The 19,058-nt window shown below is 39.0% G+C and overlaps 1 protein-coding gene across 1 annotated transcript in view; it reads left to right on the plus strand.

The window, feature by feature from the left end:
• The first annotated feature begins 952 nt into the window (after positions 1–952).
• dock1 (dedicator of cytokinesis 1) overlaps positions 953–19,058 on the plus strand; it is a 693,250-nt gene continuing 675,144 nt past the window's right edge. The window contains exon 1 of the mRNA XM_041210280.1: positions 953–1,264. Within this exon, the coding sequence (XP_041066214.1) occupies positions 1,222–1,264 (43 nt within the window). The 5' untranslated portion in view covers positions 953–1,221. The remainder of the gene's footprint in view (positions 1,265–19,058) is intronic.

The raw sequence follows: 19,058 nt of genomic DNA on the forward strand, positions 1-19,058 counted from the left end.
AAAATTTGTCCAAAACCACCTTGAATATATTCAAGGCTCAAGGCTTTTCGCAAGTAGCAGGTACCACAGGTACTCGAGGGCATGGTGGATAAAAGTATGAAGTCATTTTTTTTGTTTATAGTTTAGTTTTGGCCCTCTAAAAAAGGCAGCCACTTTTGTTGAGGGCTAATTTTTGTTTGTTGACAGTAGGGCAAACCAATGTCTTCCTTATTTTTAAAAAAATTAAAAAGTTTACCTAATGGAGGTCTTTAAAATTATGAAAGCTTTGATGAAATAGACAGAGTGAAAACGCTTCCATTTGTGGGGAAGTGCAAGACTAGAGGCCATGAGTATAAGATAGTCACCAAAAAAAATAATTGGGAACTCAGGAGAAACTTCTTTAGCCAGAGAATGTGGAACTTGCAATTACAGGAAGTGGTTGCAGCCAATATACAGTAGATACATTTAAGGGAGGCTAGATATGAGGAAGAAGGGAATAGAGGATTACATTGGAAGAAGTAGAAAAGGCTCACTAGGTCAGGCAGCATCTGTGAAGAGAGAAACAAAATTAATGTTTCAGGTCCATTCCGATGAAAGGTCACAGACCTGAAACGTTAACTCTGCCTTTCCACGGATGCTGCCGGATCCACTGAGTATTTCCAGGATTTACTGTTTTAATTCAGATTTCCAGCTTCAGTGTTTTGGTGTTGTATCAGGATACCGCGCTAGAAGAGGAAAGATGGGAGGGGAGCTCCAGTAGCGCGTAAAAGCTGACAGCGACTGGTTGGGCCGATTGGCCTGTTGCTGCGCCGTCTATTCCATGTAATGAAAGGAAAGGCAACTGGATCACATCGTGGATTTGTCACGGCGCAGTTGGAAGTTCCCTAACAAAGGAAAGCCCTCCCACATCCCCGAACAATAATAGTTAAGAGCCAGCGCCCCACTGGAAACTGGTTTGTTAGTAAAACAAAGTAAATGGGATAACTAATTAACTACCTACCTAAGTAACTAGTGCTTGGACAGGGAACGTAACCGTCAGAGGACAGCGGTGATGAGGATGAGGCGGTAACTCGCAGAAGTTTTTTTTGGGGGGGAGTTTGATGGTCGGTGACGCTCGAGACACATGACTGGAACTTTCTCTCTCCTCCTGTGGAAAATGGCGGCCTGGACTTTCCGGGAGAAATAAGGAAAAGCTGGAAAATAAACACCGCAAACAAGTTGAAGGAAGTTTAATCAGCAACAATGACGCGTTGGGTTCCAAGCAAAAGGGAGAAATACGGAGTGGGTGAGTGACAATTCCTTCACAGTGTGTCCCAGCCATTCCTGAATGGAAGATCTTGCTGTTAAAACTAATTCTAATTGTTTTTGTTTGCAGTTTCTTTCCCTTTTCATTCCGTATGTCCTCAAACCCGGGGCCCTTGGCCTCCTTTCTCAGCACAGCTCAGTCAAGGGTATTAAATTCTTTAGCCTCCCGGGTGCGTGTTTCCTAATTTTAACGAATAATTAACGAAGAGGATGAATTGATCCTGGGAATCTCCCTCCGTCCACTTTTCTATCAGATGAGGCTGATTGGCGTTGAGGCGCGCCTAGTTCGAAGGCCGTGTACATGGCGATTAGTTTTATAAGGACATGAATTCAAAACTAAATCACTCCTAAACTCAAGTCTCTCTGATTTGAAATAATTACTGTGTAATGTTGAGATGTAAATCTGCGGATATCTTGTAACCTCGCAAAACCAGTAGTAGTTACTCCCACTTTTTCAATCTTGAGCATAATGGCATCCACCAGTACACTTAGCTACGACTTTTATTTTGAATAGTTGTTTATTGAATTTCCACTTTATTAGTAAAAGTATTGGCGATCTGAACCGAAACCTTACAAATTAGGTAAATGAAGATAATCACACTTAAAAATAAACTTGCATTATAAGTGAAGAGCCAGAGTCGTAACACACTACAGCACCCGGTCATCACGAATGGATTACTGTTCGTGATTTAAAGACATACGCTACCATGTTTATAAGATCGTGTTTTTCAGCGCACATGCTTTACCTCGGTGTGGTCCTATATGTTGAGTATAGACAAGTAATATGATAATTTAGCATTTTGTACAGACAGCTTTAGTTGAGCATGGAGCATAACTTTTGTAATAATGCAGCAGTTCGGGACCTGTCAGCAAAAAGGTGCATAGCAGTTAAAGCCAATTCATAGATGAAGGTTGAGCTATCCTACAAATTTGTATTTGGTCAATTAGCTCAAAACTACACATCCTTTTTTTTCTATTTCTAACTTTTTCCTGATTATTCATGTCTATAGTCAATGCCTTATTCAACACATGCTGGTACATAGCCTCAAGTAATGCTCCAATATGTAGCATTTCTTTATCTGTCATTGAGACTTTACTTTCATTGTAATCTGTATTTTGGATTTCCTCCTATGTTTCTTTAATGTGCTTCATAACATGTACCTGTAATTTGGCCTCAGTCTCCTAATGCATATTGAAAATATGTGTATTAATATGTGCAGCTTGTCTCATGGTTAATGGCTTAGCTTTAACATATTAACAGTTAAAGGAGGGACAATGTTAAGGGAGTACTTTGATCATAGGATTCTGATATTTTTACAAGGTAAATAAGTGACAAAGATATTTAGAATTTGATATTTTTCTGGTTATGTGCTTGAAAGTAATTGCTATGGTCGCACACAGGACTGGAAGAATGAAGTCTAAGTAAGAAAGCTTGGAAGTAACTTCTTTGTGCTAGTTTTGCAGGTAGTGTCAGGAAGGTAAGCATGGTATTGGTTTGATGGTAATTACATGTTATGTTCAACAGTATAATGCTATGTCTTGACATTATAGGGAGTATAAATTAAAGAATGTTATGTTAAAAGGACGTTTTGCATTCATTCTGAAAATGTCTGACCAATGTAAGTGCCCCTGTGTGGATTAAATCTAAACTTATGCTTCAGATGGATCTTGAATTCAGTGTGTGACTTAATGTCGAATCTTCATCTAGTTTTGATTTACTGACTTTCTCCTTAAATTACTTATATACTGGGACTGGATTTTAAAATGCCAGTACAAGCCAGAATCCTATACTAAACTTCCATCAATACAATGCTGCAAGTTTTTAAATCATGAGATAGAGAAGTAAGTTAAACCATTTTTAAAATTTGATAGGATAATTAAATTTGATAATGCTTTTCTGGGATATGAAAAAGCAAATTTCAAATAAGAACCTGCTTGAAAAAGAGCCAGTCAGTGTGGAATTACACAACTTGTGTTTATACATTGCTTTGAGTGAGTAAAATATTCCAAGATGCTTTGCTAGGAAGCAAAATATGACACTGAGCTACATAAGGTGATATTGAAGCAGTGGCCAAAAGTTTGGTCAAACAGTTTGGTGCCAGAGGACTGGAGAATTGCGAATGTTACAGCTAGGCACAACAATTTCAGGCCGTCAATTTAACTTTGGTGGTGGGAAGCTTTAAGAAACAATTTGGGACTAAATTAATAGTCACTTGGGCAATTGCTAGTTAATTATGGAAAACCATCAAAGATTTAAGGCAAATCATGTTTAACTAACCTGCTGGAGTTTTTTGATCAAGGAAGAGAGAGACTTGATGATGGTAATGCTGTTGATGTGGTGTATGTGGATTTCCAGAAGGCGTTTGATAAAGTGTTGCACAACTAACTTGTGAGCAAGGTTGACGATCATGGAGTAGAAGGATCAGTAGCATCGTCAATTTGAAATTGACCGTGCGATGGGAAACAGTAATGGTGAATGTTTGTATCTGGACTGGAGGAAAGTTTATAGTGGAGTTCCCCAGTGTTCAGTGTTAGGACATCTGCAGTTTCTGATGATATTAATGATCTAGACTTGAGTGTACAGGACTTCATTTCAAAATTTGTGGACATTATGAAAGTATTGTGAATTGAGAAGAGGATGGTATAGAACTTCAGTAGGACATAAACCGGTTGGTGCAATGGGTGGACAAGTGACAGATGAAATGTAATGTGGAGAAGTGTGAATTGATTCATTTTGATAGGAAGAATACAAAGAGATAATATAAAATAAAGAATTATATTCTAAAGGGGGTGTAGGAGCAGCGGGACCTGGGTGTATGTGTGCATACATATTTGCAGGACAGATACAATAGCAACATGAGGAAAAATGTTTTCATGAAGTGAGCGAACCTGGAATGAACTGCCGGAGAGTGTGCTGGAGGCAGGTTCAATTGAAGCTTTGAGAAAGGAAGTAAATTATCTGAAATGGAAAAAATGTGCAGGTCTACGGGGAAAAAAGTGGGAGGGTGGTGGGGGAAGTGGCACTAGATAAATTGTTCCTTCAGAGAGCTAGCACGGACATGTTGGGTTGAATGGCCTCATTTGTGCTGTAACCATTCTATGATTCTAAAAGGTGGGTTTTAAGGAGAGTTTTAAATGATAAAAGCGAGGCAGCGAGGTGGAGAGAATTCAGGAGAAAATTCCAGAACTCAAGGGCTAGGCAGCTGAAGGCATGGCTGCCAGCAGCAGAGCAATTAAAGTCGGGTATCCTTACAACACCAGAATTAGAGTGCCGATATCTTGGAGTTTATAGCGGTAGAGAGGGATGAGGTCAAGGAAGGATTTGGAAATAAGGATAAGAATTTTAAACTCGATGTGTTGCTTAACAGGGGGCTGGTTTAGGGCAATGAGCAGAGGGATGATGGGCAAATGGGACTTGGTGTGAGTAAGCAGAGTTTTGGATGAGCTTGTTTACAGAATGTGGATGGCTGACCAAGAGTGTGCTGGAGTCTAGAAGTAGCAAAGGCATGAATGAGTGTTTCAGCAGCAAGTGAACTGAGGCAAGGGTGGAGTTGAATGATAATGAGGTAAAAATACGAGGCCTTGGTGATCACAAATATGTGGTCTGACTCTCATCTCAGTTCCATATATGTGCAAAGTTGGCGAATAGTCTGGTTCAGCCTCAGGCAGTTGCAAGCCTGAGGGATTGGGTTGGTAGCTAGGGGATGGAGTTTATAACAAAGATAATGGCTTTGATCTTGCCAAAGTTGACGGAGGACCCTTCTGGTACTGGAAGTTGGATGAGCGGTCTGATTTAGTGACAGTTGAGACGTGGTGGAGAAGTACCGTTATGTGTAGTCAGCATACATGTGATTTCTGACGTTTTCTTATGATGGTGCTAAAGGGTCAGTATAAAGATGAGAAATAGGACGGGGCACAAGAATGGGAGACACCAGAGGTAACAGTATGAGGCTGGGAAGGGAAACCATTGCAGGTGATATTCTGTCTTGGATTAGATAGTAAAGGACAAAACCAAGCGAAATATGTCCCACTGAGCTGGGTGTTGATGGAGAGATATTGGAGGAGGATAGTGTGGTCAACTATGTCAAAGGCTGCAGACAGTTTGAGAAAGATGAGAGGAATAAGTCATCTTTCCTGGACATAAATGGCATTCAGCGTGACTGCAAAAGTCTTTTTGGTGCAGTGGCAGCAGTGCAAACTTAGTAGAAGGATTTGGACATGGAGCCCTGGGAAAAGTGGGTGTGGATTTGCAAGCTGACAACATGTTCAAGGATTTTGGAAAGAAAAGGGAGGTTGAAGATGGGCTGGTAGTTTGAAAGGATGTTAGGTGTTGAGGGTTATGTTTTTGAGGAGAGGGGTGTTAACAGCGATAGATTTGAAGGAGTGGAGGGACAGAACCTGAAGGAGGAGAAAATCTATTATAATATCAGCTAACATGGGGACCAGGAAGGGAAGTTAAGTGGTCAGCAGTTTGGCGGGAATAAGGTTGAGGGAGCTGGTGGTGGGCCTCATGAACATGAGCTTGGAGGAAGCATGAAGGTGGATAGGAGAGAATGATGAGGTCAGAGCTAGGGTGGGTGGGAGGTAGTTTGACCCAGTGGGCTAGTGGAAAGGAGGAAAGTAACAGAGACTAAAACAGACAATGCTGGTCAAACTCAGTAGGCCTGGCAGCATCTGTGGAGAGAGAAACAGCGCTAATGTTTCGAGTCCGTATGACTTCTTCAGAGGCAGCTGTTTGGATGGTCTCAACCTTTAGCGACAAAGAATTCCATGAGATCCTTGCACGAATTGTTGCAGGTAAGGGTGCAAGAGGTAGTTGAGAGGGATTTAAGAAGTTGGCTTACAGAGTCAGAGTTTATGTTGGCATTCCAGAATGATCTGGAATAGCGAGCAGTTTTAGCAGAAGAAAGCAGGATTCGAGAGTGTCTTATGTGGTCCAGCCAAATCTGGCAGTGGATTATTAAACTGGTTCTCTGCCATATCCACTCAAGTTTACATCGCTTGGACTTAAGGGAGTGGTGTTGAGGCCTGTATCTGAGGAACAACCAAGGTGGGAGTGTAATAGTTTTAGTGGGGACTGTGATATCAAAGACGGAGGTTGAACGCAATTGGTAACTGTAAATACGTGTGGTGCATGGAGGGCCAAATAGGATTTTGAGAGTACTGTTGTAAGTGAATTGGGGAAGAATTTTTTTCAGGGGTGGACACTTAAGGAAATAGGGTTGGGAAGGGGAATGTGGGTGGAGAGTTAAAGGAGGAAGTGATCAGAGATTACCTTATCTCTGTGATTGAATCGATGGGAGTAGCAAGGCCATGTGATATTTGAAGGTGGAAGGGGTGGCTGTGAATATGGATTGGGAATTTCCATGGTGGCAGAGATTAAGGGAGGTTAAGAAGGCAGTGAATTCAGGAATTGGAGCATGATGAAATCATTGAGGATGCAAAGTTGTTTGATGCAGAGACTGAGGAAAGAAAGTAAAGGCATCTCAATGAGAAAATTTTAATGGCACATGGTTGGGCGTAGATATGAGGATTTTGAATGAGGTAAGAACAGGGTGAGATGCTCAGGTGAAAGTGTCAGAGGAGTAGGGGCAGATCAAGGTGTAATTTGGTGATTAAGAACTCCTGAAAAGGGAGTAGAACCAGTTTTAATTTGCAAGAAGCTACACATTAATTAGGCGCTCTTAGTTGTAAAAACATTCAAGAAACTCTGCTATTTAAAAGTTTAAATAACTTATTTATTTACAAAGAACTAGGTTAATTGTTTTTAGAGTTGTAACCTTTACGTTGTTCAGTTAGTTGGTTGGAGGGATGACCATTGTAAATCTATGACTTCATAAGCATGTTTATCTATTTAGTAAATTCACTTAAGTCCAGACCTCCAAGTTAAAGATATTATGAGATGCTAAATCAGTTTAGAGATCGGAATAAGTCTGATAACTAAAGGAAATTAATGATACTTGTTCATTTTCCTGGACATGTTACCACAAACCTATTTGGATCTCGAGGCAGGGATAGAATTGGATACAGATTTAGGGCTTGTTTGTCAGAGTGATCTAAGATGTGAAAACCAAAATAACACAGGATAAGGTGGTTACAAGAAAAAACAAAACGTATGGTCAAGTCAAAGAAATTGCATTCTGCCAGAGGCACAAATTTTAAAATTACTCACCGCTTCAGACTGTGACGATTGTGCACATATATCAAGTAAATACTTTTGAAACTTGTGTTTCATGCATTTACTTGCAGTCTGAGTTGTAGTCATGCTTAATCTCATCGATTTTTGTTTTTCGTTTCCAATTCCTATTTTTCATCTGATGCTTTTCCTACATTTGTCATTTTCACTCTCCCTGCTCCTCTATCTCTCTTTCCCTTCTTTCCCAGTTACTAGCTGTTTGTGTCATAAACCTGAGTGGCACCTCCACTCCAGGTAATGCCATCTGACATCTTTTATGCTGTAGAAACCTGTAACTTACCATAAATTTGTGCCTATGGTTAAAGCAGTGTTGCTTCCTGTTTTGCTTTTCTACAAGGTGCTGGACGACTTGCCAATGTGTGTAGCATTATCCTGCTGGATAGTTTGAGACACATTTTGATTCGAATGAATTAGCTTACATTACTATTAGTTTAAGATTTTTGGTTACTTGGTTCAGAGCAGGAGTTTGAGTACATTGGCAGTCCTTGAATAAAGAATTTATAGAGGCATGTGTCAGCGATGGAAGAGCTGCATGCAGTTCATGAGATGCCAGTTGGCCATGTCTGAGATGCAGGTTGAAGCTATTGTTAATAGACTGTTTTGTGCATTGCAATTCTATCTAATAATTTATTTATAAATGCTGAAATATAAGTTCAACTTGAAACTAAATATTATTTGAAATTATTCATTGATAAATTGCAGTTCTGCCAAGGAACTCCAAAATATTTTCAATTGGAGTGAAATTGACAATCAACTTAATATAAGGTGTTTGTTTACAGTTTTTACACCTAACATTTAGCTGTTTTTGAAATAAATTTTGCATTGACTTGCTGTTTGGATGGTCTTTCTCCCCAAACACTTCCTGAAGCGTAGGTAGGCCCTACGGTCCATGTAGATACCCACGACATAAGCAGAACTAGGAACTGAGGGATTTTAAGAAGCTAGGGGCTAAATTAAAAAGCCAAACCTCAAGGGTAATAATATCTGAGCTACAAACAAATTGGAATCGGGCAAATAAGATCAGAGAGAGGATGTGGGAGAAATGGGTTTTGAGCTATTGGGCACTGACACCAGAAGTGGGAGCTGTATTGTTGGGATGGTCTACACCTGAACCATGTGGTGACCAGTGTTCTGGCAAATTGTATAACTAAACTTTAAACTAAGCTTTAAACTAAATAGTGCGGGAAAGGGATCATGTGAGAGGATATATAGTAAAGTAGAGGGAAACAATGAAGTAATAGAGTGTAAGAGTACCACAGTGTGACAGGAAAGAACAGAACATGCAATTGTAAGAGTTTACCAGCAAACAAGGCCACATTGCAAAAATGGTAAAAAGAAAACAGAGTTCAAGGCCCTATCACTGCGTGCACGTAGCATTTGTAACAAAAATGGATGAATTGTTATCACAGAAATAAATATGCATGACTTGAAAGGCATTACAGAGACGTGGTGGAAAGGTGTCCAAGGCAGGGTTCTGAATGTTGAATAGTATTTGACATATGAGAATGACAGGAAGCTAGGAAAAGGTGTTGGAGTAGCTCTGTTAATTAAGGATGACAGTTTGATACCGAAAGTTGATTAAGAGCAAGAGGTTGGATCAGTTGGATTGGGATAAGAAATAATAGAGAAGTGGTAACTTCTGGGAGTAGTTTATCGACCCCCTAACAGTAACCATGCTGAAGGATAGAACATACAGGAAGAAATAAATGGGGTGTGTAAGGCACAACAATAACCTTTGGTGACTTTAATGTGCACATAGATTGGGTAAATTAAATTGGCAAAGCTAGCCTGGAAAATTAGTTCATAAGTGTTTTCAGGGCACATGCTTATGGTAGTACGTTCTAGAGCCAATCCGGGAGTTCACTATCCTCAATCTTGCAATGTGCAATGAGTTGGGATTAATCAATAACCACATGGTAAAGGAGCATCTAGGTGATAGTGATCACAACATGATAGAATTTAAAGGGAGAAGTGCGGATCCATGACTAGTGTTTTAAACCTAATTAAAGGTAACTGAGGGTATGAAGGCAGAGCTGGTTAAGATGAACTGGGAAACTATGTTAAAATTTAGCACAGTAGAGTTTCATTGGCAGACATTTAAGGAGATATTTAATAATTCTCAGCAAAAATTTATCCTAGCAAGGGAAAAAAAGGCTGTTTGAGAAAGATGCATCTTTTCGTGGCTAAATAAGGAAGTGAATCATAGTATTAAATTGAAAGAAACACTGAATAAATCTGCAAAGATTAGTAGTAGGTCAGAGGATTGGACAGATTTTAAGAACCAGCAAAGAATGATTTAAAAAGATGATAGAGGCAGAAAGAACATGAGAGAAAGCTAACTGGTAAAATAAAAGCTGATAGTAAGAGTTTCTACAAGTATTTAAATAGGAAAGACTAACTAAAGCTAGTGTTGGTCCTCTAGAGTGAGAGTAATGGAAAACAAAGAAATGGCAGAGGCATTGAACAGGTATTTTGTGTCTGTCTTCATGGTAGAAGACTTGGAAAACCTCCCAAAGATACTTGATAATCAAGAGGTGATCGGGAGGGATGAACTTAAAATGATCACAATCACCAGGGAAAAGGTGCTAGCAAAGTTCAGACCTAAAGCTGACAAGTCCGTAGGACCGGATAGCCTGAATCCAATGGCCTTTAAAGTGTTGGCATAGATAGTAGATGCATTAGTTATAATCTGCCAAAATTCCTTAGATTCTGGAATAGTCTTGGCAGGTTGGAAAATAGCTAATGTAACACCTTCTATTCAAGAAAGGAGGGAGGCAGAAAGTAGGAAACTATAGGCCAGTTAGCCTAACCTCTGTCATAAGGAAAGCACTAGAATCCATTATTAAGGAGGTATAGCAGGATACTTAGAAAATCACAAATGTGATCAGGCAGAGCAAACATTGCTTTATGAAAAGGAAATTGTGTTTAACTAATCTATTAAGAGTTTTTTGACTAAGTAACATTCAAGGTGGATGAAGGAGAACTGGTAGATGTGTATGTAGATTTCTAAAAGGCATTTGATAAGGCACCACATCAAAGGTTACTACACAAGGTAAGATCGCATAGTATAGGGGGTAGCATATTAGCATGGATATTGGATTTGTTAGATAACAGGAAGCAGAGTAGGGATAAATGGGTCTTTTAGGTTTGGCAAGGTGTAACTAGTGAAGTGCCAAAGGGATCAGTGCTGGGTCCTCAACTATTTACAATCTATATCAGTGACTTGGGGTGTAGGGATCGAATGTATGGTACCTAAATTTGCCAATGACACCAAGACAGTAAGTTGTCAAGAAGAAGCATAGTGCTTGCAAAGGGAAATGGACAGATTGAGTGGGCAAAAATTTGGCAGACGGAGGATAACATAGGTAAACATGAGCCTTTTCACTTTGGCAGGAAGATTAGAAAAGCAGTATACACTTTAAATGGATAAAGATTGCAGAATTTGTTGGGTGTCCTGGTACGTGAATCACAAAGTTAGTATGCAGGTACAGCAAGTGATTAGGAAGGCAAATGGAATGTTGGCTTTTATTACAAGAGTGGAATATAAAAGTACGGAAATTTTGCTGCAGCTGTACAGGGCCTTGGTGAGACCACATCTGGAGTATTGTGTACAGTTTTGGTCTCCTATTTGAAAAAGGATATAACTGCTTTGGAAGCAGTTCAGAAAAGGTTCACTTGATTCATTCCTGGCTTGAAGGGCTTATCCTATGAAAAAAGGTTGAACAGGTTGGGCCCATACCCATTGGAATTTAGAAGAATGAGAAACATATAAGGCCTTGAGGGGACTTGATAGGATAGATACCAGGAGGATGTTTCCACTTGTGACAGAGACTAAAACCAGGGGACTTAGGTTAAGAATAAAAGGTCTAGCTTTTAAGATGGAGATGAGAAGAATTTTTTTTCTGAGGATCGTTGGCCTGTGGAATTCTCTTCCCCAGAAAGTAGTGGACTCTAGGTCTTTAAATTTATTCAAAGCTATATTAGACACATTTTTGCGAGACAAGGGAATCTAGGATTATAGGAAAGTGGAGCTGAGACCATAATTAGATCAGCCATGATTTTATTGAATAGTGTAGGGCCAAACAGTCTACTCCTGCTCCTTTGTTCCATATCTTTCATTTCTTCCCAGATCTGTATTTAACTGTGGTGTCCAAATATTACAGAAATGCTAAATATGAAGCACAACACGTTTTCCATTGATTGTTAATTCAGATGAATAACTCATGACATCACAAATTCCCTTAGGTACTTTTTATGCATTAGTTTGTCTAACATGGTGCAGCTAGAATAGATTCTGGAGTCCAGAAGGAACAATATTAATCTTTATCCTGCGTAACCATGATGAAGGCGGGAGAGCAAGAACTGTTTGCACAAATTAGAATAAGGGTCAGGTGGGAGAAGAAAGAGCTTTCAACTTACATTGTTCCTGTCATGTTCTCTGGGCTTGAAGTTTAACCTCTGTATTGTTGTCAATGTGAATGCTATTTTGTGGACCGCAATGAGATAAATGGCCAGTTTGGTGATGGCTGAAGGTTAAATATTGGCCATAATCTCTGTTTTTCTTCAAATTGTGCCATTTGAAGGAGACCTGATAAGGGAGAGGGGAATGCAATACCTCATTTGAAGGATAGTGCTTCCCAAAAATCAGTATATTCCCTGGCATCAGCCTTAATTATGTACTTAGGTCCAGGATTTGCATTTAAACCTGTACCTTTGTCACTAGTGGGTGAGAGTACCACGCTAAACAAGCTTTCACAGCAGGGCAGGGAAAATCATGTTTGGCATCAATGTTTTGTGGGAGAAAAGGAAAGACGCCTCGGTCATCATTGATACAGATTTCCATTATTTGTATGTTGCCAAACTTGCCCAATTTCTTTTATAAGTAAATCAAAAATTTAATATCTGAAATCTTATTAAGTTTATTTGTCAGTCTTGGTTTAGTGGTAGCATTTTTACCTCTAAGACAGAAGGTTTATGGGTTCCAGTCCCACTCTAGACACTTGAACACATGATTTAGGTTGGCACTTCAATGCAATTCTGGGAAGAGCTGCACTGCCATGGGTGCCATCTTTTAGCTGATGTCACAGAATCTTGCAGCACAGAGGGAGGTCATTTGGCCCATTGTGCATGTGCTGGATCTTTAAAACAGCTGTCTAATTTAGTCCCTCTTCCAGTTTTTTTTCCCATAATCCTTCAAATTGGTCCTGTTCACGTACATGCTCAGTTACCTTTCGAAAGTTACTATAGAAACCTATTTCACCACACTTTCAGGTAGTGCATTCCAGACTCTTAACAACCCTTAGTGTGACAAGTTTCTTATTTCCCCTCTAGTTCTTTTGCCATTTATTTGAAATCAATGAGCTCTGATTACCAACCTACTTGCCAGGAGCAATAATTTCTCCCAGCCTGGTTCTATCAAAACCTGATATAATTTTGAATACCTCTCGTGGGTCTCCCCTTAACCCTTCTCCACTCCAAAGAGAATAATCCCCTCTTCTCCAATCTCACCATGTAATTGAAGTTCCTCATTTCTGGTATCATCCTGATAAACTTGCTCTCTACCCTCTGAAGGGTTTTGACATTTTTCCTAAAGTTTAGTTCCCAGAATTGTGTACACTACTCAGATAAGGCCTAATCACTAATTTGTTAAGGTTTAACATGACTTCCTTGTTTTTGTATTCAGTGTCCCTATTTACAAAGCCAAGTATCTCATAGTTTTCTTAACTGTCTTTGCAACTTGCCCTGCTACCTTCAAAGATTTATGATTACACACCTGAGGTCCATTTGCCTAGCATACCCCTTAAAATAGCACCATTTAAATTATACTGCCTTTCTGTAATTTGTCTCTGAAAGTGTATCACTTCACGTTTTCCCACCTTAAATTGCATCTGCCATGTGTATGGTCATTTCACTAGTCTACCCATGTCCTCCTGAAGTCAGCTGCTATCCTGTTTATTATTTACTATGTTGTCAAGTTTTATATCATTCACAAATTTTGTAATTGTACTCCCTGTACCCAAGTCCAGGTCATTTATATACTCCGTCAAAGCAATGGTCTTAATGCCAACTCCCATGGTCCCCCCCACATACTTCCCACTAGTCAGAAAAACTTTGTCTCCTATTACATGGCAGATTTCGTACTCAAAGTTCCACCACTTTTGCAGCATGTGCTTCTATTTTCAGAATAACTGTTACATGCTAATTTATCAAATGCTTTTTGAAAGTCCGTATATACCACATCTGTTGCTTTAATTTTATCAATCCTGTCTGTTACTTAATTAAAGGACCCAAATTGTTAGTCAGACATAATTTTCCTTTAACAAATCCATACTGGTTATCGCTTATTAACTAACGCTCCTCCAAGTGAGAATTAATTTTGCCTTTCATAGTAGGGTCTCATAATTTCCAACAACTGACTTTAAACTGATTGGCTTGTAATTACCAGGTTTATCCCTCTCTTTTTTTGAACAGGGGTGTAACGTTTGCAATTCTCCATTCATCAGGTAGCAGCACTCTCATATCCAAGAAGTATTAAAAGATTATGGTTGGAGTTTTTTCCTGTCTCCACTCTAGTTTCTCGCAGCATTGTAGGATGCATCCCATCTGGACCAGCTGACTTATTAGCTCTAAGTGATATCAACTTATTTTGTAGCTCTTCTATCTATTTTTGTCCTATCTAATATTTTTATTTTACCCCTATCACACCCCTCCGCCCCATTCCCCCACCTACCTTACTGCAACATCAACTTCATCCCTTTTTGTGAAGACAGAAGTAAAATATGCATTCAATACCTCAGTTTTGCCCTCTGCCTCCAGGAAAATTTCCTTTTCTGTCCTTAATTAGTCCCACAATTCCTTTTCCTCTCCTTTTATTTTTTATATGTTAATCTTGGGTTCCTTTTTATGTTACCTGATGATCTTTTCTCATATTTAATCTTTACCTTCCTTATATTCCCCCTTTGCTTTCCCTCTGTACTCTCCGTATTCTGCACCTAACATTTCTCATAAACCTCCTTCATTTTGTTTTATTTTAACTTTTATTTCCTTTGTCATCAAGAAAATGTTAGCTGTGGATGCCCCTTCTTCATTATTGGATATGTTTTGTTTGTACCAAACATATCTCTGTTTTGAAGGTTTGTCATTGCTCATCAACTGTTTTCCTGGTCAATATTTGTTTCTAATACACCTGTGCTAGATCTCTTTCCACATAGCTGAAATTAGCTGCCTTCCAGCTGGACATTTTCACTTTTGATGTTCTTTGTCCCTTTCAATAACTACTTTAAACCTATTTATATTGTGATCATAGATACGCTGATGTTTTCTCACTGCAACACATTCCATTTGCCCTACTTCGTTCCTCAAAACCCGACCCTGCACTACTTAGTCATTGGGCTCGAAACACACTGCTTAAGTAATTTCTCTTGTGTGCAGTTTAGGAATTTTTGCTCTTTACTTTTTTTCCCCTGGTCTATAGTAGGGACATTGAAGTTCCCTACAATTACTGTTCTATTATTTTTACATTTTTTAAAAAACTTGTCTACAGATTTTCTGCTCAATCTCTTCATTATTTGGGAACCTATGGTAAGCACTCAACACTGCAACAATTTTTTTTCTGTTCTTAGGATTAGTCTTTGAACCCTATAGAACGTTGTCCCTCGGCAGAACTGTAATCTTATTCTTGATCCATACTGCCATCCCTCTAGTCCTTTTTCCTTCTCTTATTCCTTTTAAATACATTGTAACCAGGAATGTTTAATTTCCACTCCTGCCTATGTTAAAGTGAAGTCTCCACCATAGCCATTTACATCACAACCCCATATGGCAAACTGTGTCCATTACTTGTCAATTTTATGTACAATACCATCATTAACACACACACACACACACACACACACACACACACACACACACACACACACAAACATGCATTCCAAAGCATCTTAATAGGCTTTGCTTTCTTCTCCACCCAACTTACTGCTCTTGTTTGCACTATTCTTTGTTCTGTTGTTGCTTGTCTGTCCCCGTTTTCTAGTTTAATTGACGCTTGCTTGCTCTCCGCAGTGAGCTTAAAGATCCCATGGCACTATTTGAAGAAGAGCATGGGAGTTCTCTCTATGATCTGGCTGATATTTATCTCTTGACTAACAATACTGAAATTATCTGGTCATTATCTCATTGCTGTTTCTAGGACCATGCTGTGTGCAAATTGTCAGCTGTGTTTCCCTACAGGACCATAGTGACTGCACTTCAAAAATTATTTAATTGGCTGCAATACTTTGAGATGCCCTTTAGGTTGTGAAAGGTACAATATCAATGCAAGTCCTTTTCTTTTGCTTTATTTAGTGACCATATCATTTGATGTGTTTTTAATTAGTTTATTCACCTTCAGTTCATAAACTTTTTGCGTTAAAACATTTCAGCTTTGTGGCATTATTTAAAATGTTTATGATCAATGAGCCAAACAAATCTTATTGCTTAGAAGTTACAGATTAAAAACTTATTTATAATCTGTCCTGATCTGACACACTGGTTGTAGTATTGTTAAAGCTGTATTTTAATGATGTCATAGTCAACATAAGTTTAAGGAATAATCCAATGATAAAATTAGTTCCTATACATGACCAGAACAGTGAACTGAGAAGAGGGATATAGTAACAGTTTCACATCAATAAATTTTTATAAAATATTGTACTTTTCCTAAGTTGCAATGTAGTGCTTTGACTAAGCTTTTGTAATAAATTCATGTGTCTTTAGACTTGACTTTTTTATGAATACTATATAATCTCAAATGTTCAGTATTTCAGGAAACAAACAATTGAATTATAAAAAATGGACACACTTAGATTGATACTTGTTCAAGACAAAGTTAATTTTTCCTAAACATGGACTTCAAAATTTTTAGCCAGTTTTTACAATAGATGTCACATGCTTTGTTAATCATAATTGAACTTTAAGACTTGGTGACAGATTTTAAGGTTTAAGATCATTCTTGGGAGGAAACTCTGGCTTAAGAATTATTGTTGCCAGATTCTTGAAACATTGCGGTTGACCAACAAAGGGTATTAATGACTTGGAAATATGTGCACTCTTAATCATTGAGAAGATAGCACGAATTTACCAAATAACTTCAGGAAAGAGTCGTAATCTCATTGCTGTTTCTAGGACCTTGCTGTGTGCAAATTTTCAGCTGTGTTTCCCTACGTTACTAAAGTGATTGCGTTTCAAAAACTATTTAATTGGCTGTAATGCTTTGAGATGTCCTTTAGGTTGTGAGAGGCACAATATAAATGCAAGTCCTTTTTCTTTGCTTTACCTAGTAACCATATCATTTGATATGTTTTTTAATTCAAAAGTTAGTTTATTCATCTTCAGGAAGAAAATAAAGAATAGATGATTAAAGAATTATGAATAAGTCCCTGAATGCATTCTTCTCTTCTTATGAAACTGCACACTATTGTTTTTGCATGCCTAGAGCTGGCTTCAGATATGCATTAATGTAAACGTGCTGGGAGCTGGGTCTTGATCTGTCTCAGTGTATTTAAGCCAAGAGGCCCGAGACCATTTCTGGTGGGAAAGCCCCCACAATTTTGCCTTTACACTCAGCACAACATCACTGATTCCCAATATGGAGCATGTTCAAAAGTAGTTGGCCAGTCCATTGAATTGCTTTAAACATTAACGGAGGATTAATTATTCTATTTGTGTTCTAACATTTAAAACAAGCTTGCTGGAGAGGAAACTATAGTTGGCTTGACTGTAATGCACAGCTAGAGGTTGAGGTTAGAGCTTATGATATATTGGATCTACTGGTTGTGTATCGCATGACATATTTTGTTTTAAACTTGTAAAACACTGGTTTTATAAAGCAGTGCACATCTATTCGGTACAGCCATGTTCGCACAGGCCATTAAATTATTAGGAAATGTTTTAAGGCTTGTTTTCTTGTGTTGCATACAACACCCGCATGAGTAGGCGATGAATAAGAATTTTGGACGAGCTACTACTGATTTAAAAAAAAATTCATTTGTGGATTGGGGAAGTTGCTCGCAAGGGCAGCATTTCTTTCCCATCTGTGGCGATGGGCTGGCTACCTTCTTGAATTGCTGCAGTCTGTGTGTTGTAGCCCACAGTGCTGTTAGGTAGGGAGTTTCAGGATATTGATGAAGGAATGTCAATATGTTTCCAAGTTAGGATGGTTTGTGCCTTGGATGGGAGCCTGGAGATGGTGGTGTTCCCATGCTTGTTCTTCTAGGTTGTAGAGGCCAAGGGTTTGGAAGGTACTGTTGAAGAAGCCTTGATGAGTTGCTGCCAGGCACCTTGTGGATGATAAACAAAAACGGAATTACCTGGAAAAACTCAGCAGGTCTGGCAGCATCGGCGGAGAAGAAAAGAGTTGACGTTTCGAGTCCTCATGACCCTTCGACAGAGGACTCGAAATGTCAACTCTTTTCCTCTCCGCCGATGCTGCCAGACCTGCTGAGTTTTTCCAGGTAATTCTGTTTTTGTTTTGGATTTCCAGCATCCGCAGTTTTTTGTTTTTGTTTTTACCTTGTGGATGATAGTGGAGGGAGTGAATAGTTAACTTGGTGGATGGGATACTGATCAAGTGGGCTGTTTTGTTCTGGATGTTGTTGAGTCTCTTGAGCATTGTTTGAGCTGCACTTATCCAGGCATATGGAAAATATCGCATCACACTCCCGAGTTGTAATTTGTGGAGGGTGGAAAGACTTTGATGAGTCAGTGGTGAGAATTCCCAGCCTCCGACCTGCTCTTGTCACCTCAGTGTTTAAGTGGATCGTCCAGTTAGTTTTCTTGTTAATGGTGAACACCACCCAGGGTGCTGATATTGCTGGATTCAGTGATGGTAATGCCATTGAATTTCAAGGGGAGGTGGTTAGACTCTTTCTTGTTGAAGATATTAAATGTCTGGTGCTTGTGGTGTCAATGTTATTTGCCGCTTAGCAGTCCAAGCCCAAATGTTGTTAGGTCTTGCATGCAGGCACGGGACTGCTTCGTTATTGAAGGTGCTGTGAAGCGAACTGGATAATTTGTGATAATCAGCAAACATTGAGAATTGTGGCTTCCCATTTTGATATTGAGTTTATCTTAAATGTGAAGTTTCCTACAATTAGTGCATTGGAATGGTAAATTAAATAAGCTATTGTGGCGTTAGTTTGTACTTTGGTCGATGGTGTGCCCTTAAATATGAGTTCTGTAGCTATCAGTCTAGGAACAAATCCATTAAAAATTATCTTCCCACATTCTGTGTATGAAGCTGTTTTGATGTTACTTGCATTTCTGTTTCTTTTTACAGAAGTTCAAATGCTAGTGTCGGTCCCTTGCTAATTCATAATTACTGGGCCATGCATTAGGCTATGCAAAATTTCTGACTTGCTCATTTGTACCTTAGTATAATTTATCAGTGTCTTTCCATGTTTTCAAACAATCACCAAAATCAAAGTTGCAATAAAGTTACCTTGCTTACAGTTATCTCTTGTACCCTGTGTTGCTATTGCTTCAGATATTTTAAAGAAACTCCAAACAAACCGTATCTTGTGACAGCGCATTCCAAATTCTC

Source organism: Carcharodon carcharias, chromosome 17 (genome assembly GCF_017639515.1).
Source record: "Carcharodon carcharias isolate sCarCar2 chromosome 17, sCarCar2.pri, whole genome shotgun sequence".
NCBI lineage: Eukaryota > Metazoa > Chordata > Chondrichthyes > Lamniformes > Lamnidae > Carcharodon > Carcharodon carcharias.